The 19,060-nt window shown below is 36.3% G+C and overlaps 1 protein-coding gene across 1 annotated transcript in view; it reads left to right on the top strand.

Moving 5' to 3' along the window:
* SUCLG2 (succinate-CoA ligase GDP-forming subunit beta) overlaps positions 1-19,060 on the top strand; it is a 274,915-nt gene that overhangs the window by 149,396 nt on the left and 106,459 nt on the right. Inside the window, 3 exon segments of the mRNA XM_028518141.2 lie at positions 2,922-3,018; positions 12,077-12,238; positions 14,690-14,832. Of these exon segments, the coding sequence (XP_028373942.2) occupies positions 2,922-3,018; positions 12,077-12,238; positions 14,690-14,832 (402 nt within the window).

Below are 19,060 nucleotides of genomic sequence, written 5' to 3'. Positions count from 1 at the left end.
GACGAGGTCGAGTTAAAGGAGTTCATCATCACCAAGCCCTTATTATATGAAATGTTAAAGGGACTTATCTAAGAAAAAGAGGGAGATCAAAAATACGAAAAGTAGAATGACAACAAACTCACAGCTGTCAACAATTGAACCTAAAAAAACTAAAATGAACTGTGCAAACAACTAGAACAGGAACAGATTCACAGAAATAGTATCACATGGAGGGTTATCAGTGGCAGAGGTGGGGGAGAAAGGGGGAAAAGACACAGGAAATAAGAAGCATAAATATTAGGTACAAAATAGACAGTGGAAGATTCAAGAATGGTATGGGAAATGGAGAAGCCAAAGAACTTATATGTATCACCTATGGACATGAACTAAGGTTGGGGAATGATGGTGGGAGGTGGGTACAAAGCAGAGGGTAATAAAGGGGAGAAAAAAAATAGGACAACTGTAATACCATAATCAGTAAAATATATTAAAAAATAAAATAAAACATGAAAACATGACTTTATTATTATTAAATTTCCATGTGGCAGAAGTAACAACATCATGGGCTATTGTAAAAGAAAAGTATTTGCAATTTATATAAAATAATGAGCTAATTCCTTCGTGTAACAATACCCCATTAATTAATGAGATAAAGACTTAACATCTCAACAGATAAATGGACAGAATTCACAGAAGAGGAAATACAAATGTCTCTTAAGCTCATAGAATAATTCTCAAATTCATTTCCTAATATGAGTAATTTCAATTAAAACTACAAATGGAATATGCATTTTTCACCTGGCACGCTGGCCAAGATCCAGATGGCTGTTGGTTATGATTAAAATGGTAGTCTCCACAGACCGGGTTTGTGGGAGGGGATTTACTGGCAGATTTTACCAAATACAATATCTGATAACCTTTTATTATTAAAATTCCCACACCCCTCTTTGTTCCATTGCTGGGAAGTTATCCTGCAGGTGTTTAATCACATGTATGGTATCCTTGCAGAAATAGGTCAGGTGGCATTTGAAGGAATGTCAGGCTATTAGAAACCACACAGCCATTATTAAAGAACCAGGTTAAATGAGTTGTGATACATCTATACAATAAGATATTACGCAGCCACTTAAAAGAATAAGATCCCTCTATTTGTGTGGCTGATGAAGGCTTTTTAAAATCTATTAAGAAAAGAAAGAAGGTATAGAACCAAATTTGTTCTTTTATAAAAGATGAGTGAAAAATATACATGCTTGCATATGCATAGAGTATCTCTCAATGTACCACCAAGTGGTAAGGTGGCTGCCATAGGAGTTGAGTGGGAGCTGCATGGCCAGAGAGTCCAGGAAGGCTCAGAGGGAGACTTTGATGTGCCTTGGGAATTTTGTGTCATGCATGTGTTATCCTCCCCCCCACTTAAAAATATTCAGTTTTATTCTTTATGTATATTTGTTTATTTATGCCCACTGGGTTTCAAATTAGGATTTAAGGAAGTTTGCAAATATACATAAAATAAATAATGAGTTCCATCTCCAGTTCTTCAGTCAATACTGGAACAAAGAAACTACTCTCAGCATTTGCCCCAGTGGGATTTTATTCTGAGGATTCAGTTACACAGTCACATAGATGTTGTAAGAGCTCAAAGATGTTGTAAGATGCTTCAGAGTGGACAGCGAGGCCATGTGGAGCTAAACAACAACAGGCAGTTAGTTATTGGTTGTTACCTGCATGCTTGGGGAACAAGGGAAGGTGGTGGTGTTAACTGCACACTGGGATACAGAAGCTAGAGCCCTGGTGGGCCTGTCTGTTAGGAGCTAAAATCAGCGCAAGAGATGCTGCCCCAGGGAGAAAGATGGGGGAAGAAATTTCCCAGCTTTGCCTCCCCCCCTCTACTGGCTCCCACTGCTGCTTCCCATGTGCAGAGCTAAGCCCAAGAGCCTTAGAAACTCAGCCTCCAAGATTCAGCTCCAATATACAGAATAGAGATAGGAGAAAGCCAAATAATATTTCTGAGGACAAATTGTGTAGGGCTGGGGTGATAAGCAAAAATGCAGCAAAGCAAAAGCCATGACTAGGAAATAAGATGGAATCAGGAATAAGACTGATGACCAACACTCAGCTGTGACTGCACAGCCTTGCTGTGTGATGCCTCAGGCTGTGTACACTGTAGCTATGAGCCTTCCAGGGCTGTGTCATGCCTCATTCATGACATCTTACCCAAGCCCCAGTTTACACAATGCCAGCATGCTGGGACAGGCAGTTTATAAATCTTGGTTGAAAGTAAATGAGTGAATGAACTTCAAGCAGAGTGAGAAAAATGAGGTAGGACTTAACATCAGGGAAACTTTGGATATTCTTGCTCTCTGTGGTTTATGCCTTTGAGACAAACTTTTCCATGTGAACTGCTGTTCATTAACTGCACTATGTAGGACTTTCCTCATCTTTTCTTGCAACAGTTTCCATTAGACACAATAATTGTTGTTGCACAGATTATAGGTTTGGATTGATGGATATAATAACTTTTATTACAACGTAATTAGGAAAATCTAGTCATTATAAACTCTCAAAATCATATTTACCTTTTACTTAAATAAAATTTGTTTGTGTTAACAATTGTAGCTCACATTGTAGCATAGCTTGGCTAATATTGACATGACAATTTACAGAAAGACTAATAGCACTTTAGGCCATGCTAAAAGTATTTTCTTGATAATGACCTGTTGTGGTGTCTGGAGGAAAGTTTAGCAATTCCTTCTAATGAATAGCAATGGAAATTAAAACAATTATTATGCTTTTCTGTTTTTCTGTTATTTTCTGTTTTTTACTTCAGAAAACCTAATAGAAAATAAAGACATAGCATGTTATTTGTAATATTTCATTAACCCAGCAGAATAAATGTTCTTTTACTGCTTTGGTGTAATTTCATTTCACTTGATCACATTTAGGCTGCAGATCAAATTAAGAAGCTGTATAATCTCTTCCTGAAAATTGATGCTACTCAGGTGGAAGTGAACCCCTTTGGTGAAACTCCAGAAGGACAAGGTAAAAAAATAAATGAGAGAAAACAAATGATTATAATTATTTATGCAAACTATAAATTGTTCAAAATACTGTAGTCGCAGCTCTGCATTAATTTCTTTCAGTAATTTAATTTCTGCTATAGTTTTAAATGCTCCCATGATGTAGTTGAACATTTCACCACTTGAATTTGTTTATAAACAAATGCCAAGCTTCAGAGGAGGCTAATTCTTATTTATTTACAGACATCCATCCTCCAGCACCCCATTATTTTTTCTGAGGCAAATCACTATGGTAAAGATTTGGGTGAAAACAGGAGCCACTGCACTTGGGTGTAACAAACGTATCTGCTTTTATGACCCACTTGAAGCTTTTAGTTTGTCCTCTTCTATATAAATTTACTTTGTGTCACCTTCTGGATGTATACCATCTTGGTGAAGCCCCTGGTGCCCCACCGTCCAACTGTTTCAGCTTACTTGATTGTGACCTTGTACTTCAGAAGGCAGCATTTTTGTGAGGAAGGTTTTTCTTATCCATCAGGTACTTGGAGAGTATAAGTAACTGTGTTATAGCTCAGCACCCACCACTAGCACTTTGTTCTGCATACAGAAATTATTTAATAATTCAACATTGTTATTAACATATTAATTAAATAATATTAATTATTAATTCAATATCCAAAGCTTGTGTTTGTGCATACCATTGGAGTTATAAGGTAGATAAGGTAGTGATACAAGAAACTAAGTTCTGTGAACCTTGTCTTTTTTAGTATATTTTACCCTCAATGTCTTCCATGCTGCCTAGAATGATGCGGGCAGTTAGTAAATAGGGATTTGCCTTTGGATTGGTAAATGAAGTGATCTGTTATATGCAAATACAACCAAGTTGTAGACCAAGGTGAATGGGACTTTTGTGTTTGCGTGTGTATGTTTTCATGCTTTAATTCAGAGCTGTCTGTTGCAGGTACAGCTCTGTCTGAACAAAAGAACAAGGGAAACAATAGTGAATGCCCCTCTCCACTTACCCCATTCCCAGATCCCCTGATGAAAGGGATGGCCGAATGTGAGAAAGAGTGCACTGTGCCCCTAGGTCAGTGGGGATCATGAGGTCACTGGGAAGTGGCCCCCTCAGAAGCCCTTTGCTCTAGCACCTTGTTTTTGCCCACCTGTCCCCAAATTGCTGTCACATACCCATGTGTGAGTGATGTTTGGGAAGAGTATTCAGTGTTTTAGAGTCTGGGTTCAGATTCAGGATCTTCATTCCTGGCCACAGACCTAAGTTAAACCTCATAGTTGTTCCTCTTTTTTTTCTTTTTTCTCTTCTCCAAAAGGGTGGTTGTCAAAATGAGGTAACTGGTGTTTGTGTAAGCATCCACTGTCAAACACAAAAATAAAATGTAGTTCCTGACATTCATAAAATGTAATTCCTTTTCTGAGGTACAGCAGTTGTCCAGGAATGGTATATATAGACTTTATCTTTTTGTCTATTTGTTTTGTTGTTGTTGTTTTAAACATTACAAATTAGGATAGGCAAAGGGCTCATGTTAAGGAAGTAATTGAAATATTATATTTCATGGTTTACACAAGTTACGACCAGATAAAAATTTGTAATAGATCATTTATAAACAAACTACCTTATTCATAAATATTTTTAAGCATTTAAAACTTGGCTGTGAAATATCTTTAGTATATCATAGACAGGAAGTCATTTGAACTTTTGAACTTTTTTGAACTCTATGTCAACCACTATGATAAACTTTTACTTATATTCTTTTTATTACTTAAACCAATTATGCAGTTAGGAGTGTTGTTTTCATTTTATAGAGGACTGAAAAATTAGCTCCCGCATGAGCAATTACCTGGGATTTGAACCCATGTCTCTCTCACTACAGTGTGTATTATGTTGATTTTAATATGCCAGGCTAACTTACAGTGACCTGCCTTTTTTTCTTTTCTTTTTTGAATCAGAATTGAATCTGATTCAATTTGCTTTCATCTGATTGATCTATAAGTAGTTCTAGTTTGGGACTATCAGTCGAAATTCATGCTACACTGAGTGGCTGATAATTAAATCCAAGAAATGAAAGAGAAAGAAGTTCAATATACATTCTTAAAGGTCATATATTGCTTTTCAAACTAATATGAACAATAAACCTGGTTACTTCATATTAAAAAGATGGAAATTCAGCCATGGAGTGGGATAAAAATTAGGCTGTAATACTATTTTCATTCAGTCCTTTGGGAAGTTGTCAGTCACAGAATTATGGTCTGGCAGCAGGGAATGGAACGGGTGTGAAAACCTTTTCCTACAGGGTATTTGTAAAACCTTGTGAAATCTGTAGATTTCTTTTTAATTATTAAGACAAAGAAAAATTCTTGAGCTTTTTTGAAGGATTCATCATAAAATACAGTCCATGCATACAGTTCATTAAAACATAAGTCTTATGTGATATTTTTAAGAGCAAAATTATCTAGCTCTTAATTTGTTCATTGTACCATAAAAAGTTCAGCTATTGAATTTAATTACAATTAAATGAGTGTGTTGGTTTATGACTCTAATGATCAGTAGTCAAATTAAACCCAATTAGGAAATGGTGATTAATGACCAAATGTACAAATTGATCTTCATCATTTTCACAATCCCCTAAAGCAGTCCTTTATTTAGGAGCTGTGAAAGTAATCATTTATATCTTAGCAATATTGATAATCTTAATATTTAATGTTTTAATTTATATCAGTCATAGGAAGATATATAAGCCTTCACATTAAAACTTTGGTTTAATAATTACTCTTTTAATTTAGAAGTTTAAGGAGCTAGGCATCACACCAAACATTTTTACTTTAATCTTATTCATTATGGGCATCATTGCAAGAGAATTTTTTCAGTCTTCCAATGCTTGATCATGAACATTTTTTAAAAATCCAAGTGCTTGGTCATATATTTCCAGATGATACTGGGTTGAATGGGAACAATAGCCTTGATATGTCTGTGCTGCTAGGTCACCCATAGGACATTGTTGACATTGAGAAAGAACTGTCTAGGAATGATTTTTTCCAACATGATTTATAATCTGATTCAAAGAATATGATTTGGCACTACTGACTGTAAGTAATTTAGTGACTGTCAGTTAGGTCTATAATGGTTATTAGTGATAGAAACCTCCATCAGCCTAGTTTTTGTGAAAAAGTGTCTACAGTGAGGGAGGTATACTTATTTTACTCATATAACAGGAGTAGTCTTAAGGAGTGGACTGGCTTAATTCATGAAGGGAATCAGGGATTCTCTGGTCCTTTCAGCCCTGCTTACCTCTAAATCTGTGCTTTGTCAGCCAGGCTGCTGCAGGGCAGCAGAGAGTGCTCCAGTCCTCATGAAGCTTCTCCAGCAACCATAGCAACCTCCCAGGCTATTCTGATCGGTCCTGCTTGGGTCACATATTCATGCCTAGACCAGCCGCAGTTGAACTCACGTGGTATAGGAGAAAGGCAGTTTCTTGATGGAAAAGGGGACACTGAGTCAAAACATGTCTACTAGGATGACCTAACTTATTGAAATGAAAATAAACTGTTCATTAGTCAAAGAGAACTTAACTGTTTTTCTTGCTTGTCCATTTGCAGTGCTAGAATTAATTCATTAAATTCTGACCAAGTTAGGAACAAATTTTTTTATTATTATTTATTGACTTATTCACTCATTTTCTTATTTTGTAAGCCACTGGGATTTTATGTCTTATTTCATTCTTCCCACTTTGAGCCAGATCTTGTTGCACATAGGCTCCTGTCTTTAAAATAATGTTTCTCAATGGAAAAGGTGGGCATTTGGTTTCTAGAAGATGTTTTACAATGTCTAAAAACATTTTTTTCATTGAGATATAATTGACTTATAACATTATGTTAGTTTCAGGTATATAACACAACCACAGTAAATCTAGTGAACATCCATTTTTGTTTGTCACAACTTGAGGTGCACATCGTTACCTGTTCCTAGAGGGCAGAGGGCAGGGATGTTGCCAAACATCCAGTAGTGCATAGCATAGCACCTCCCATCAGAGAATGATCTCATGCAACATGTCAGTAGTCCCCAGATTAAGAATACCTCCTCTAAGGCATCTCTGTCAGTTGGAACACACATTCATTCACCAAGCTAAAGGAATGAAATCCCATTTAAAACAGTGACTCTCTGGCCAAAATTCCATGAGAAGTACCTTAAGGCTGGGTTGAAGTTCACTGGAACATCACATCCCTTTCTTGCTTTAGATTAATTTCCCTAAACAGCAATGCTGTTGCTTGTGTTAGCAAGTGCCCATGTTGTCAGTGGGTGTTTCTCTGTTTCTGTCTTTATACATAGGACTTCTATTTTCAAGAACATTTTCAGTTCTCTACCTATCCCCAAACCCCCATCACTCCTCATGTCTATTTTCTCTTTTCATAGCAACTAAAAAAAGTTCTAAAAAGTTTAAAACTCTTGGAACATCAATATTTAATGAAAAGTGAGACCAATTTGAAAGTATCAGCATTTTAAGGCCACTTTGGCAAGGTGCATTTCAATAGCACATTATAGTTATTTGTCACAAATCAAATACAGTACATTGCTTAAAGACAGATTATTTTTCAAACTAATTATGGCAGTCTTATTTCCTGCTGTTTTATGTTTCTTTTGTGTGAGTCCCCCTCTGAAATGTAGTTTTCTTTTGTTTAATTCCATGGCACATTCTTCTGGTAAAACTCTGGGGTCAGAGGCTGCTAACTGCCAGCCATGTTCTTCATGGAGGTTGTTGAATTAGCAGCTCACAGAATCTCACACCACAGAACAAAACAACAAAAACACCCTGTGAATATAAGTGCCGCAGCTTTCTTTGATATTTGCTCAGAAAGAAAATTCATTTGTATAACCTATCAAACATGTAACAATGTGCTTTTGATGGTGAAAATTGTTTTATAAATATTAATAGGTGTGTTTTTCACCCACTTTGTACACAGAATGGCCTTTGTTCAAGTTGAATTTTCTAAAGAATTGAAGTTTTATTATTGTTACATTGAAAATCTTCATGTCTGAACCAAGCTCAGCATCTCTAAAAATATATTTTACCATAGTTTGTTGTTTTATTAAATGAAAAAGCTAAGGTTTGAGCAAGCAAGTTTGTTTTCTTGCCATGCTGTTGAAAGAGGCATCAGTCCATTTTTACGACACTAGTTCTCAGCACGTACTCGGAGGGGTCTTACAGGGGCAGATAAGCATATAAGAGTCAGTCAGTATTCAGGGATTAATCTACTTTTGTGCTAATTGCAATTTCTTGTTTATTTTGCTTGTTATGCTTTTTTGTTTGTTTGTTTTCAAGTTAGTAGGATGCACTTTCCTAAGTTTCTCACTCACCATAATAAATATGGTACCTAAGGCAACTTTCTCAGTTAAAGCAGGGTACTATGTGACAAGAACTGTGACCTAGCAGGAATGGGCAGCCTTTTTCTGTAATGGGCTGGCTAATCTCTGTTGCAGTTACTCATCTATGCTGTGGGACTCTTGGGACAGGAGCCGCAGAGGTACATAAATGAACTGATGTGGTTTCATTCTAGTAAAACCCAGTTCACAGGAACAGACAGTGAACTGACCTGAGTCATCGTGCTTGGCCACCCCTGACTTTGACTCTCTCTTGGGCTGTTATATACCAATCTGTAGCCATCCTGGCCTTATGCAGTGGTGAGTGTGATATGAGGGTCAATAGAGCCATCTCCTTCATCCTTTAGGAGAAAATTTCCTTCTTTGTCAATTACAACACCTGAAATGCCAGCCATTAAAATTCTTTCTGTGAGAAAATTCTTAGGGGTTAAGAAGGTAATCCAAAACTGAGTTGCTACTCTCAAAGCCTAAATCTTTTGGGGGGGTTGTGGAGTGAGGGGAATAAGAAAGTGCATGAACTTTCTTAGACACATACTTGGATTCTGAGGGTGGCATTTTATTGAAAAACCATTGTAACCTGCACAGATGTAAACTCCCCAAGGCATTAGTTTAGATTTATTCTAAATAGAAGTTCAGGATTATAAGGGAATGGACAAAGTGCAGGTCATTTTAAGAGAGAGGAGTCCTATATAGTCTGGGCTGCAGCAGCGGGAAGCTCTGAGTGCATGAAAACACTGTGCGTGTAGAGAATGGTGGTAGTAATGATAATGGCCCATGGGTGCCAGTTATCTGTGAGGCTGAATGCTTTGTGGACCTTCTCTTTCCAGCAACACCATGCAGTACAAAATACTCTGCTCCCCATTTTATACATAAGGCTGCCGGGCTTAAGGGAGGTGATTGGCTACCTGACTAGGAGGTGCCAGAGTTGTAACTCATACAGACAGGTGTTTTTGATGTTAGAGTATATTAAATGGTCAAGTTCAAAGAAAAAGCTTCAGGAGTTATCATCATATGTTATGTTCAGTTTATGTTATCATCATAAACTGAAGTAGTAAAACAAGAAAGCACTTTTTATGTTTGGGACTACTTCTAAAATGTTAAGCAAATATAATAAATATATGTCTGATGTACCTTCTTATTTCCATCCAGTCCTTATTCCCTTCACTCCAATCCCCCAAGAGATTTGGGCTTTGAAGTTGGCAACTCAGTTTTAGATTACTTTTTCTTTAACTCCTAAGTCTGCTGCCTGTTTATGTAGGTATTTAACTTTCCAAAGTACTTGGACACGTACATTGACCTAGGTATGTCACTTAGTTTTCCCTACAGAAGGAACAATGAGCAGGGAGCCATTGTAGATAACACCTTTTATCCCATAAGTATGATACCTGTAGATACATCTTTACTCCTCCCTATAGGTATCCTTTTCATCCCATAGTCACCACCTTGAAGTTCTGGTTAAACTCTAAAGTTCTTGCAGGGTGGTCCCCAAGTAGTCAGCTCATTTCTGTATTTGGCATATACATCATATCACAGGAAGAGAGCATCTTGAAAATCTGGGTTTGCAGACATTTAACTGGGCCTGCCTTTTGAATTTTGCATACATATTCATTAATATTGCTCTCTCTCAAGTTGCTTGTAAGTATAGTCTTTGTCAGAGCAAAGATCATCCTGGACCTCTTTTGATTTACTAGTTTATTGATCTTGACCAAGAATTCTTTTATTTGAAACTCTTCTCTTAGGAAGCTAATTTGGTAGCTTTTGCCCATTCATTTTTAAGGTGTCAGTTACAAGTAGTCTTGCCAATGAGTAATGGAGGAGCTACAGTTACTAATAAATTAATTAAAATGTATTTATAGACCCAGTGGACAGCCAAGAATGAAGTTGCTTTTCTATTGATTATTACACAGGTCATTAACTGCTGAGAAAATGCCATTGTAGCAAGCAGAGAACATTGGCCAATTCCTATGGTAATTGTAGGAATCCATTATTAAGATTTCAGTGCCCTGGAAAGTAATTACTCATTTGCTCCATGTATTCACAGTATGTGGGTAAAGTGGTTGGACATTTTGTGGCAAGACTAAGGACTCAGGCAGACATTAACTTCCATACAAGATTCTCTCTTGCCAGTCAGTGCTACTTCAAATAATTTGTGGTTTGGACTCTTATTTATGCTGAGTATTCTTAGATGTTTATATGCTAGATCTACACAGATTAGTATCAGAGTACTTGATTATGGTAGAGAGACGCTGGGGGAAAACCACTCCTTAAGGTCCTTAACCCCAGGATGTCAAAATGTAACAATATTTTCTTTCCATGGGAAATAAATGGGATCCACAGACTACACTCATTGCTTTTGATTGAAATGTGCCAGGGCCGTTGTTTCCTTTTTAAGAGTTAGGTGTCTGTCTATGATGCTGCAGGAGAAGAGTGACATCTGTGAATTCTTGGTCAAAGATCCCTGCCTATGAATATCCCAAGTAAAGTAAAGGGAGTTATGATGAAATGGCATTAAAGATAACTAACTTCTACCCTAAGTAGATATACTAAAAAGGATCAGATCCCAGAAACCATTGCACCACCCACCTCACTACACTGTCTCCCTGATTGTATATATGGAAGATCAGATCTCCTGTAAATCAGGGAAAGCACTCTGCAGTCCATCCTTATCACTGAGTGAATTTCACTGTTTCCAGGGCCATAGGCCACTGAAAGTGTTGAGACTCCCAGCACCAGGGAGAGGGGATGGCGTTACTGATGATGCCTGGCAACCTTACATGTATCTGACCATTCTTAGTCTCTTAGTGTTTTATAACTTGAATCAAAAGAGTCATGTCCTGCACACATCAAGGTGATGGTACTTATTTTAGTAGACCCTAAAGTAAGTATATCAGCAATCTAGGGATTATTTCCATTTTCCAAGTAAGAAAACTGAGGTCTAGGGAGGAAGTCAGTTATTATTATTAATTTTTTTTACCAAAGCTACCATTTGCCTTTCTACAACATCTTTCAGAAATACTGGTAAGGATACAGATTAAATAAAACCTTCACTCTTCATCATCAGAAGAAAGACAAAAACAGAATTAAGTGTTCATGTCTAGCATCTTTTGCATCAAAGGGAAAGGTGATGATCATGGTTAATTACTAAAAATAAGAAATATAGTAGGAATAGGTAATCAAAGCTTTATGTAGCTGGCAGTCTTAGCTTTTTTTTTAAAAGATTTTATTTATTTATAGAGAGGGAAGGGAGGAAGAAAGAGAGAGAGAGAGAAACATCAATGTGCAGTTGCTGGGGGTCATGGCCTGCAACCCAGGCATGTGCCCTGACTGGGAATCGAACCTGTGACACTTTGGTTCGCAGCCTGTGCTCAATCCACTGAGCTATGCCAGCCAGGGCCAGTCTTAGCTTTTAATGGCTAATAGCAACTTACATTATTTTCTGGAATAGAGACCAACAGATATAAGTTCCTCTGTTCCTTGTTGGAATGTAAGTCCCTTGAGAACAGCTACCATTTCATTTGTCTTTGTAGCTCTGAAGTTTAAGGTCAAGAAAGCCACAACAGCTTTTCCTGTTTATATTATGAGATAGGGTGGCAATATCTTTTATTTTTCTCTTGTGCCTGCAAGCCTATAGAACTTAATTATAGATCATAAGAGATAATCATATGTCTTCCTTTTTTAAAAAATTTAGTTGTCTGTTTTGATGCCAAGATAAACTTTGATGACAACGCAGAATTCCGACAGAAGGACATATTCGCTATGGATGACGGATCAGAAAATGAGCCCATTGAAAATGAAGCTGCCAGATATGACTTAAAATACATAGGACTGGATGGGAATATTGCTTGCTTTGGTAAGAAATCAGTTATATCAAAAGAATGATTTGTGGATTTTTGCAGAATTCAGGAAGTACCGATTTCTGACATGTTATTTTCTAATAGCAAATAAACGTAAGGTATTTTTGTACTCAAAAGTCTTAGGATACAATTCAGCGTTTCTTCTCAAAGTTTATTTTGGTCAGTGGTCACTGTTTTAAACAGGGTTTCTCAGCCCTGGCACTACTGACATTTTAAGTGGGAGAATTCTTTGCTGTGGGGGTTGTCCTGTGCGTTGTAAGGTATTCAGCAGTATCCCTTGGCCTTTAAGTGCCACTAGCACCCTCTACTTGTGACAACCAAAGTGTCTCCAAACATTGCAGAGTATCTTCTGATAGGCAGTATCATCCAAGTTGAGAACTACTATTCTAAAGCATCTCAGTTAAACTTACCTTAATAAAAACTGGAACCTTTTGTGCTCCAGGCAGTGTCAGTATGGTAGGAACTATTCTGAAATTTGGGTTCAGATAAAATTACTTTCTCAGAGGAAATAGAAGAGAACATGTACTTTAATCATTATTCTCAAATTTCAGTTTCTTTGATAACCAAATGATAAAATGTTTAATCCATTATACAAGTTTATTAATAAAACAGTTGAAAGCCCTGGCTTGTGTAGCTCAGTGGATTGAGTGCGAGCTGTGAACCAAAGCATCACAAGTTCGATTCCCAGTCAGGGCACATGCCTGGGTTGCAGGCCATGGTCCCCAGCAACCGCACATTGATGTTTCTTTCTCTCTCTCTCTTTCTCCCTCCCTTCCCTCTCTAAAAATAAATAAATACAATGAAAAAAAATTAAAATAAAAAATAAAACAGTTGATTTTGTCATACCTACCTAAATTTGTGAAAATGGCTTATTCAGTTGAGATAAGAATGGTTCTATAGAGGCAACACAACTTTTGTTATTGTCTATATCATATAGTACTGAGATTTATATGCTTCTGTGTTATGTTGAACAGATTTATTGCACTGGGAACTGAGATCTTAATTTTAATGGAATTAAAATAAAAATGATTTGTAGCTCATTAAACCAATAGTATTATTATATTCAGAACAGAACAGACCTCATCCAGTAGTTTGCCATTCAATACAATAGGAATTGATATCTAATTACAAGTGATACCAAAAGCTCTTGCTTTGTATTGGAGCAGTAGCTGGGATATGCCCATTACACACATCATTCTGATCTTGATAAGCTAATGTGCTCTCAATATTTGTAGGCATTTAGAAAGGAGAAAGTTATAATGGCATATTTAGGACATATTAAATACAGATGCTTTGTACCCTCTGTGTGAGTGTGAATGATTTGACCAACTTAGCCAACACATTTTAAATTGCTTTAAGATCCTATATAAACCATTTTTGTTTTAGTTGATCCAAAAATAATTAAATTAGTCCCAGTTCAATTGTCTGGGGAATTCAAGGGTCTGAAAAAAAGTGAAAGGTACTTCACCTTCAGTTTCTGCTGAGTTCAGATTTGCTTTCAGACCCTCCCCTCCCCTCCCCCCCCCCTCCCCTCCCCTTCCCCTTTCCCTTCCCCTTTTTTTTCCTAACCTGAGGAAAGTAATTTCATATAATTAAGCATAAAAATCAGAAGAAGTACAATTATTTGACCAATAAAACCTAATTATGGAAAATAAAAATTTTATGTTAAAACTCTACTTGGTTTTTAAAGAAAAGCTCATAAAATGTTAGCACATGTTTATTCTAGTTGTACTGATCGGGTTGCTACTGAACATTTTTTAATATTATGTTGAAAAAGGGACGGGGCATAGGAATGTTGTTTGAGTTGTCATTTGTTCATTTGTTTTCTGACTTCGTCCTGATGACATGTAAACATGGGTGGTTGCACTCAGTATGAAAGTGGGTGGAATCCTGTTGATGTTGAGATGCCCATGGTTCAGCCCCAGAGGGATGCCACATTCAAAGGGATGTTTTCTCAGCAAACAAAAAATTAAAAGAATTCCATTTTTACTTAAGTCTCTTAAAGGATATTAAAAGAATCTAACTCATAGGCCCTAGTTATTTTTCACAGCTTTTTTTCTCTCGTTTCTGATTCTCTTGAATTCTATACTTCCCAGAATCTAAAACTTGCTCCTTTATTACCATTCAATACAATAGAAAAAATGATTAGTAACTAGCCCAAATTGGTAACTCATTTAAACTCTTCCCTTTTTGCCATTTCCTAGATTTATTTAACTTTTGAATAAATCTATCTCCCCATTCCCAGGTCTTTTTTGGGTATTCTTTGTAGGCACATTTTCTGATTCTTTATTCTAAAAGTCTGTGAACTTATCTGGTTGAATAGAATTCCAAAGAGGGCAGAAATTGGCCCCTTATGACAGGGTTCTCTTTTGCAGTACAGTGAAGGAAAAAAGTTTATGCACCATTTGATGTTGCTAAATTTATTCTGTCTTGTGTGCCATTTGCAGTGAATGGTGCTGGACTCGCCATGGCTACTTGTGATATCATTTTCCTGAATGGTGGGAAACCAGCTAACTTCTTGGATCTTGGTGGTGGTGTAAAGGAAGCTCAAGTGTATGAAGCCTTCAAATTGCTTACCGCTGATCCTAAGGTAATCTCTCTTTGTTGGGAGGTTCCATAATGTTCTGATTTCTCACCATTCCTGCTAGAGTGACCTCATTCCTCCTGCTAGGCATTAATAAGTCAACATGTGTACTATGCAGCCCCAGATGCAAATTTTGCCTTACATTCCATTGGAATACCTGATGATTTAACTCATTTTGGGTGAAAGGTTTATAAGTACTCTCAGGATCTTATTTCTCAGGTTGTGCTTTAAAAGTTCTTGGAGGTGGCAAGAAGTAAAAGGTGTAAGTGCACTGAACAATGAAACATGGGTTGGTATGAAACATTATTTGGAAAGTTTTCACTGAAGCAATTCGTCTTACACTTACATGACTTAGACTAGGTCTTGGGTATTTCCATCAAGATGCTGAAGGTAGTATATGATTGGACACAGAAGACAATTATAGGATTATATTGTTATATATCTGAAAAATAATAACCTCACCTTCTCTGTATGCTTTTTGATCATCACCTCTGACAGTTACATATGTTACAGTTTGTAATATATGCTCTATGTAGCAAATAATATTGCTTTATTTGCATCTTCTCTTAACTAAAATGTAGCTATCATATCCATGCTGGGTGCATAGTAGATATTCAGTAAACATTTAATCAGTCTAAATACCAATATGCCTTGTTTCCATTGTAGGTACTAACTTGTCTATGATGACAAAGTTAAACTGGATATTTATTATGTGGAAAAGACTAAATTTTTGAATGTATCATCTAATGCTTTTGAGAGTTCTGTGGGGTAGTGTATATGCCACAACCATTTCATTCTAAACTTTGAGAGTCATTATTTCGATACTGTTAGAGTATCTAATATATTCTGTTCATTTTTAATGTATAATCACTAAGGAAATCTGAACTAATCTGAACTAATCACTAAGAATATCATGAATGAAAACAATACCCATATTTTTTTTAAAGAAATGTGATCTGAATTTACTATGGAAGCTTCCCCTTAATAAGTATAATGGCAATAGCATTTTGGGGTTTACATGTATAAAATTTTGTCTTATTATAGTAGTATAGTATGCTTGTCTTTTTCCATTATGACTTGGATAGTGGTAAACTTGTTTTTGCTAAGACTTTTCCTTCTGAATCACAGAATAAATGGTGAGGTATTATCAGCTGCTTGTCTTGAATTCTCCAGTGCTTTTGAGGAATATACAAGTCACAGAAGTCCAGAGTCATGCAGCCACAAGAAAAGTGTTTGGGGCTGATTTTTCTGTTTACATAAGCACCTTGTTTTCATTAAGTAGGAACATTATCAGTGGTTCACTAATTATTTATTAATTCACTTATCTCCTCTTCTTACTCCTTTCTAAGGGAAGAATCATTTTCCTCCCAGTGCTTTGCAAACCAGTTGTAATCTGTGAATTCCATGAACATAACACACAGCTCTTTAAACTACTTGAACCACAAAGTACTCAGAGGACAAGCAACTGTAATAAAATACTGAATTTTTGATGTCTACTGAAATTTGGTGTTAAGAATAATCAAGCACCATCGAGGAATTAAATCTGCCAGGACAATCATTGCATTTTTAAAAATATCTTTTCTTAGTGGCTGATCCTTAATTTAAATTTTGTAAAAAATTTAGGAGGAGAATGAAAAATTATTTGCAAAGCCACTTTTTAAAAACGATCTCTTCAAAAATTTTGACTTTACCTTTTGAAATATCTTCAAATGCTTGCGGTATTTAAACTTTTTTGAGATTGGCTGTCATCTTAGGTGGAAAAAGGTATGTGGGAGTTGTTTTTCTTATACTATATCAGGAAAATGAATGCAGACCTCATCTCATACTACATTTTCCAAATCTTGAAATTCCAAAGATAGTTAAAAAGCATAGAAATGTAAGGGGCATTTTCAATTCTGGCATTGTTTCACAGATTTCAGAATAGAGGCTAAAGAATAGTGTAAATGAATTGATTTGCTTTTGCAAGGAAACTGGTTGTAGTTCTGGCAGTAATTATTTAAAGTAGAGCCTTCTCTCTGCCCAGAAGTAGATTCCCAAGAGCCCAAACCTAATTATTTCAAAGGTATTGATTTCCTTGTTAGACACAAGGATTAGTCTGGTTGAATGCACTGAAACTCAAAATTACAACAGCCTGTTGTTAAACTTAAATCAACTGATACAACTATTTGTTTGCCATATGTATGAGCTAATTCTATTGATCGAGTAATAAATGTCATCATTCAAGAAAATATTGTGAATTGGCATATTTCTACTCATAATGCCAGTCATAGAGCTGGAACTTATATTTATTTTGCTTGACTGTTAGCCCAAATGCTGATTTTCCTTGGGACCTAACACAGGTGCCTTGATAATTACAGTTGCTTATTTGTTTGTTATACATATGAAATGGAATTTCTCTGCCAAACTGCTTATAACTAAAGTCTTTTTTTTTTTTTTTTTTTTTTTTTTTTTTTTTTTATAAAGATTTTATTTATTTATTTTTAGAGAGGGAAGGGAGGGAGATAGAGAGAGAGAAACATCAATGTGCGGTTGCTGGGAGTCATGGCCTGCAACCCAGGCATGTACCCTGGCTGGGAATCGAACCTGGGACACTTAAAGTCTTTTCAAGATAGTTTACTTACTAAATTAGATTCACATGAAGTGTATTATATATTTTATAATTCTGTTATTTTCCAGCTGGGCTTGAGATGAGAGCAAGGTAATAGAGTTTGTTCTGCTGGTGGTAGAAGAGATCTTATCTTAACTTCATCATTTTTAACATTCAGAATTCTAAACACCAGCATTCTTAAAATCATATAGTAAAAGTAATATAACTTAGGAAGTATAAGAGTTTTATGGTAATCTGTAATGAATTTTAGCACACTTAAAGACAAAACTAATAAGAAATGTTATCCTTGGGTTTTTTGTTTTCCTAAATTATGCTTTTTGGCTTTTACTTTGAATTTTAAACTTAGAATTCCAAAGCTGTAGAAAATGAGTTGCAACAACATCTGGAGAATGTGAAACATTTTGCATAAATGAATAAAATGAAAAGACAGTTGACATGAATCTCAATAGTAACCTCAACTCTAGCAGTCAAATTTAAGCAAATTTGTTGTTCTCTGTAGACCTAATTTTGCAAAGCAATGGTATATGGTTGGCATTAGTGAAGCCACCTCACTTGATTTGACTGTGCTTCCTGACTTAGATACAACTTAGAGTCACATTTCAAAGCCCTTTGAATGTCCAAGTAGAAATGTGCTCCAGAAGCATCAAATGCTAGTTTAAGAAGGAAGGGATTCTTTGTGGGCTCTGGTGCCAGATTGCCTGGGTTATAATCTGTCTTTACCACTTCCTGGTTATAAGACTTTGGGCATTTGACTTAACTTCTGTGTACCTTGATTTCCTCATTTATAAAGTGGAGGAATCACAGTACTTATTACCTGAGAGGGTTGTTTTATTACATGAATTGAGATAAACACACATATTTCCCATCTAGAGGAGTGATAATTTCATATGGTAGTATCATTTAAAAGTCTTAGTGAACTGCTATTACATACAGTCATACCTCAGTACTCAGCTTCAGAACTTGTCAAATCCTGTACTTGTTGCATTTTGATGAGAAAAAAAAATGTTTCAGCACTTGATGCTTACAGCTCAGGACTTATAGCAGCACTTGCTAGAACTTGTATGAGTTACACTGCCACCCCGCAAGAGAAAATACTTCATCATTCACTGCTTAAAAAATGTTTCTGCACTTATCATATGTTCCTCAAAGAATTAAGGACAAGTTCAGAGGTACCACTGTATAACCTACGTACCAAACAGCATACAGATCATTTTGGTTTGTAGCTTGATGAATTATCACAAAATGGACACAACTATGTAGTCTCCAGTCAGATCAAGAAATAGAATACGACCCATGTATGCACTGAATGTTTGTGTTTCCCCAAAATTCACATGTTGAAATCCCCCCCAATATGATGGTATTTAGGAGGTGGGGCATTTGGAAGTAATTAGATTATGAGGGTAGAGTTCCCATGAATGAAATTAGTGTTCTTATAAAAGACACTCCAGAAAGCTCTCTCGCCACTTTCATAATGTGAGAACACAACTAGAAGTAGGTTATCTGTGTACCAGGAAGGGAGCCCTCACCAAACACTGAATCTTTTGGTGCCTTGATTTTGGATTTTCCAGCATCCAGAATTGTGAGAAATAATTTTGTTGTTTAAGCCACCTAGTCTGTGGTAGTGTT

The sequence above is a fragment of the Phyllostomus discolor genome, chromosome 7 (assembly GCF_004126475.2).
Source record: "Phyllostomus discolor isolate MPI-MPIP mPhyDis1 chromosome 7, mPhyDis1.pri.v3, whole genome shotgun sequence".
Taxonomy (NCBI): Eukaryota; Metazoa; Chordata; class Mammalia; order Chiroptera; family Phyllostomidae; genus Phyllostomus; species Phyllostomus discolor.
This window is presented reverse-complemented; position numbering and strand designations above follow the sequence as displayed.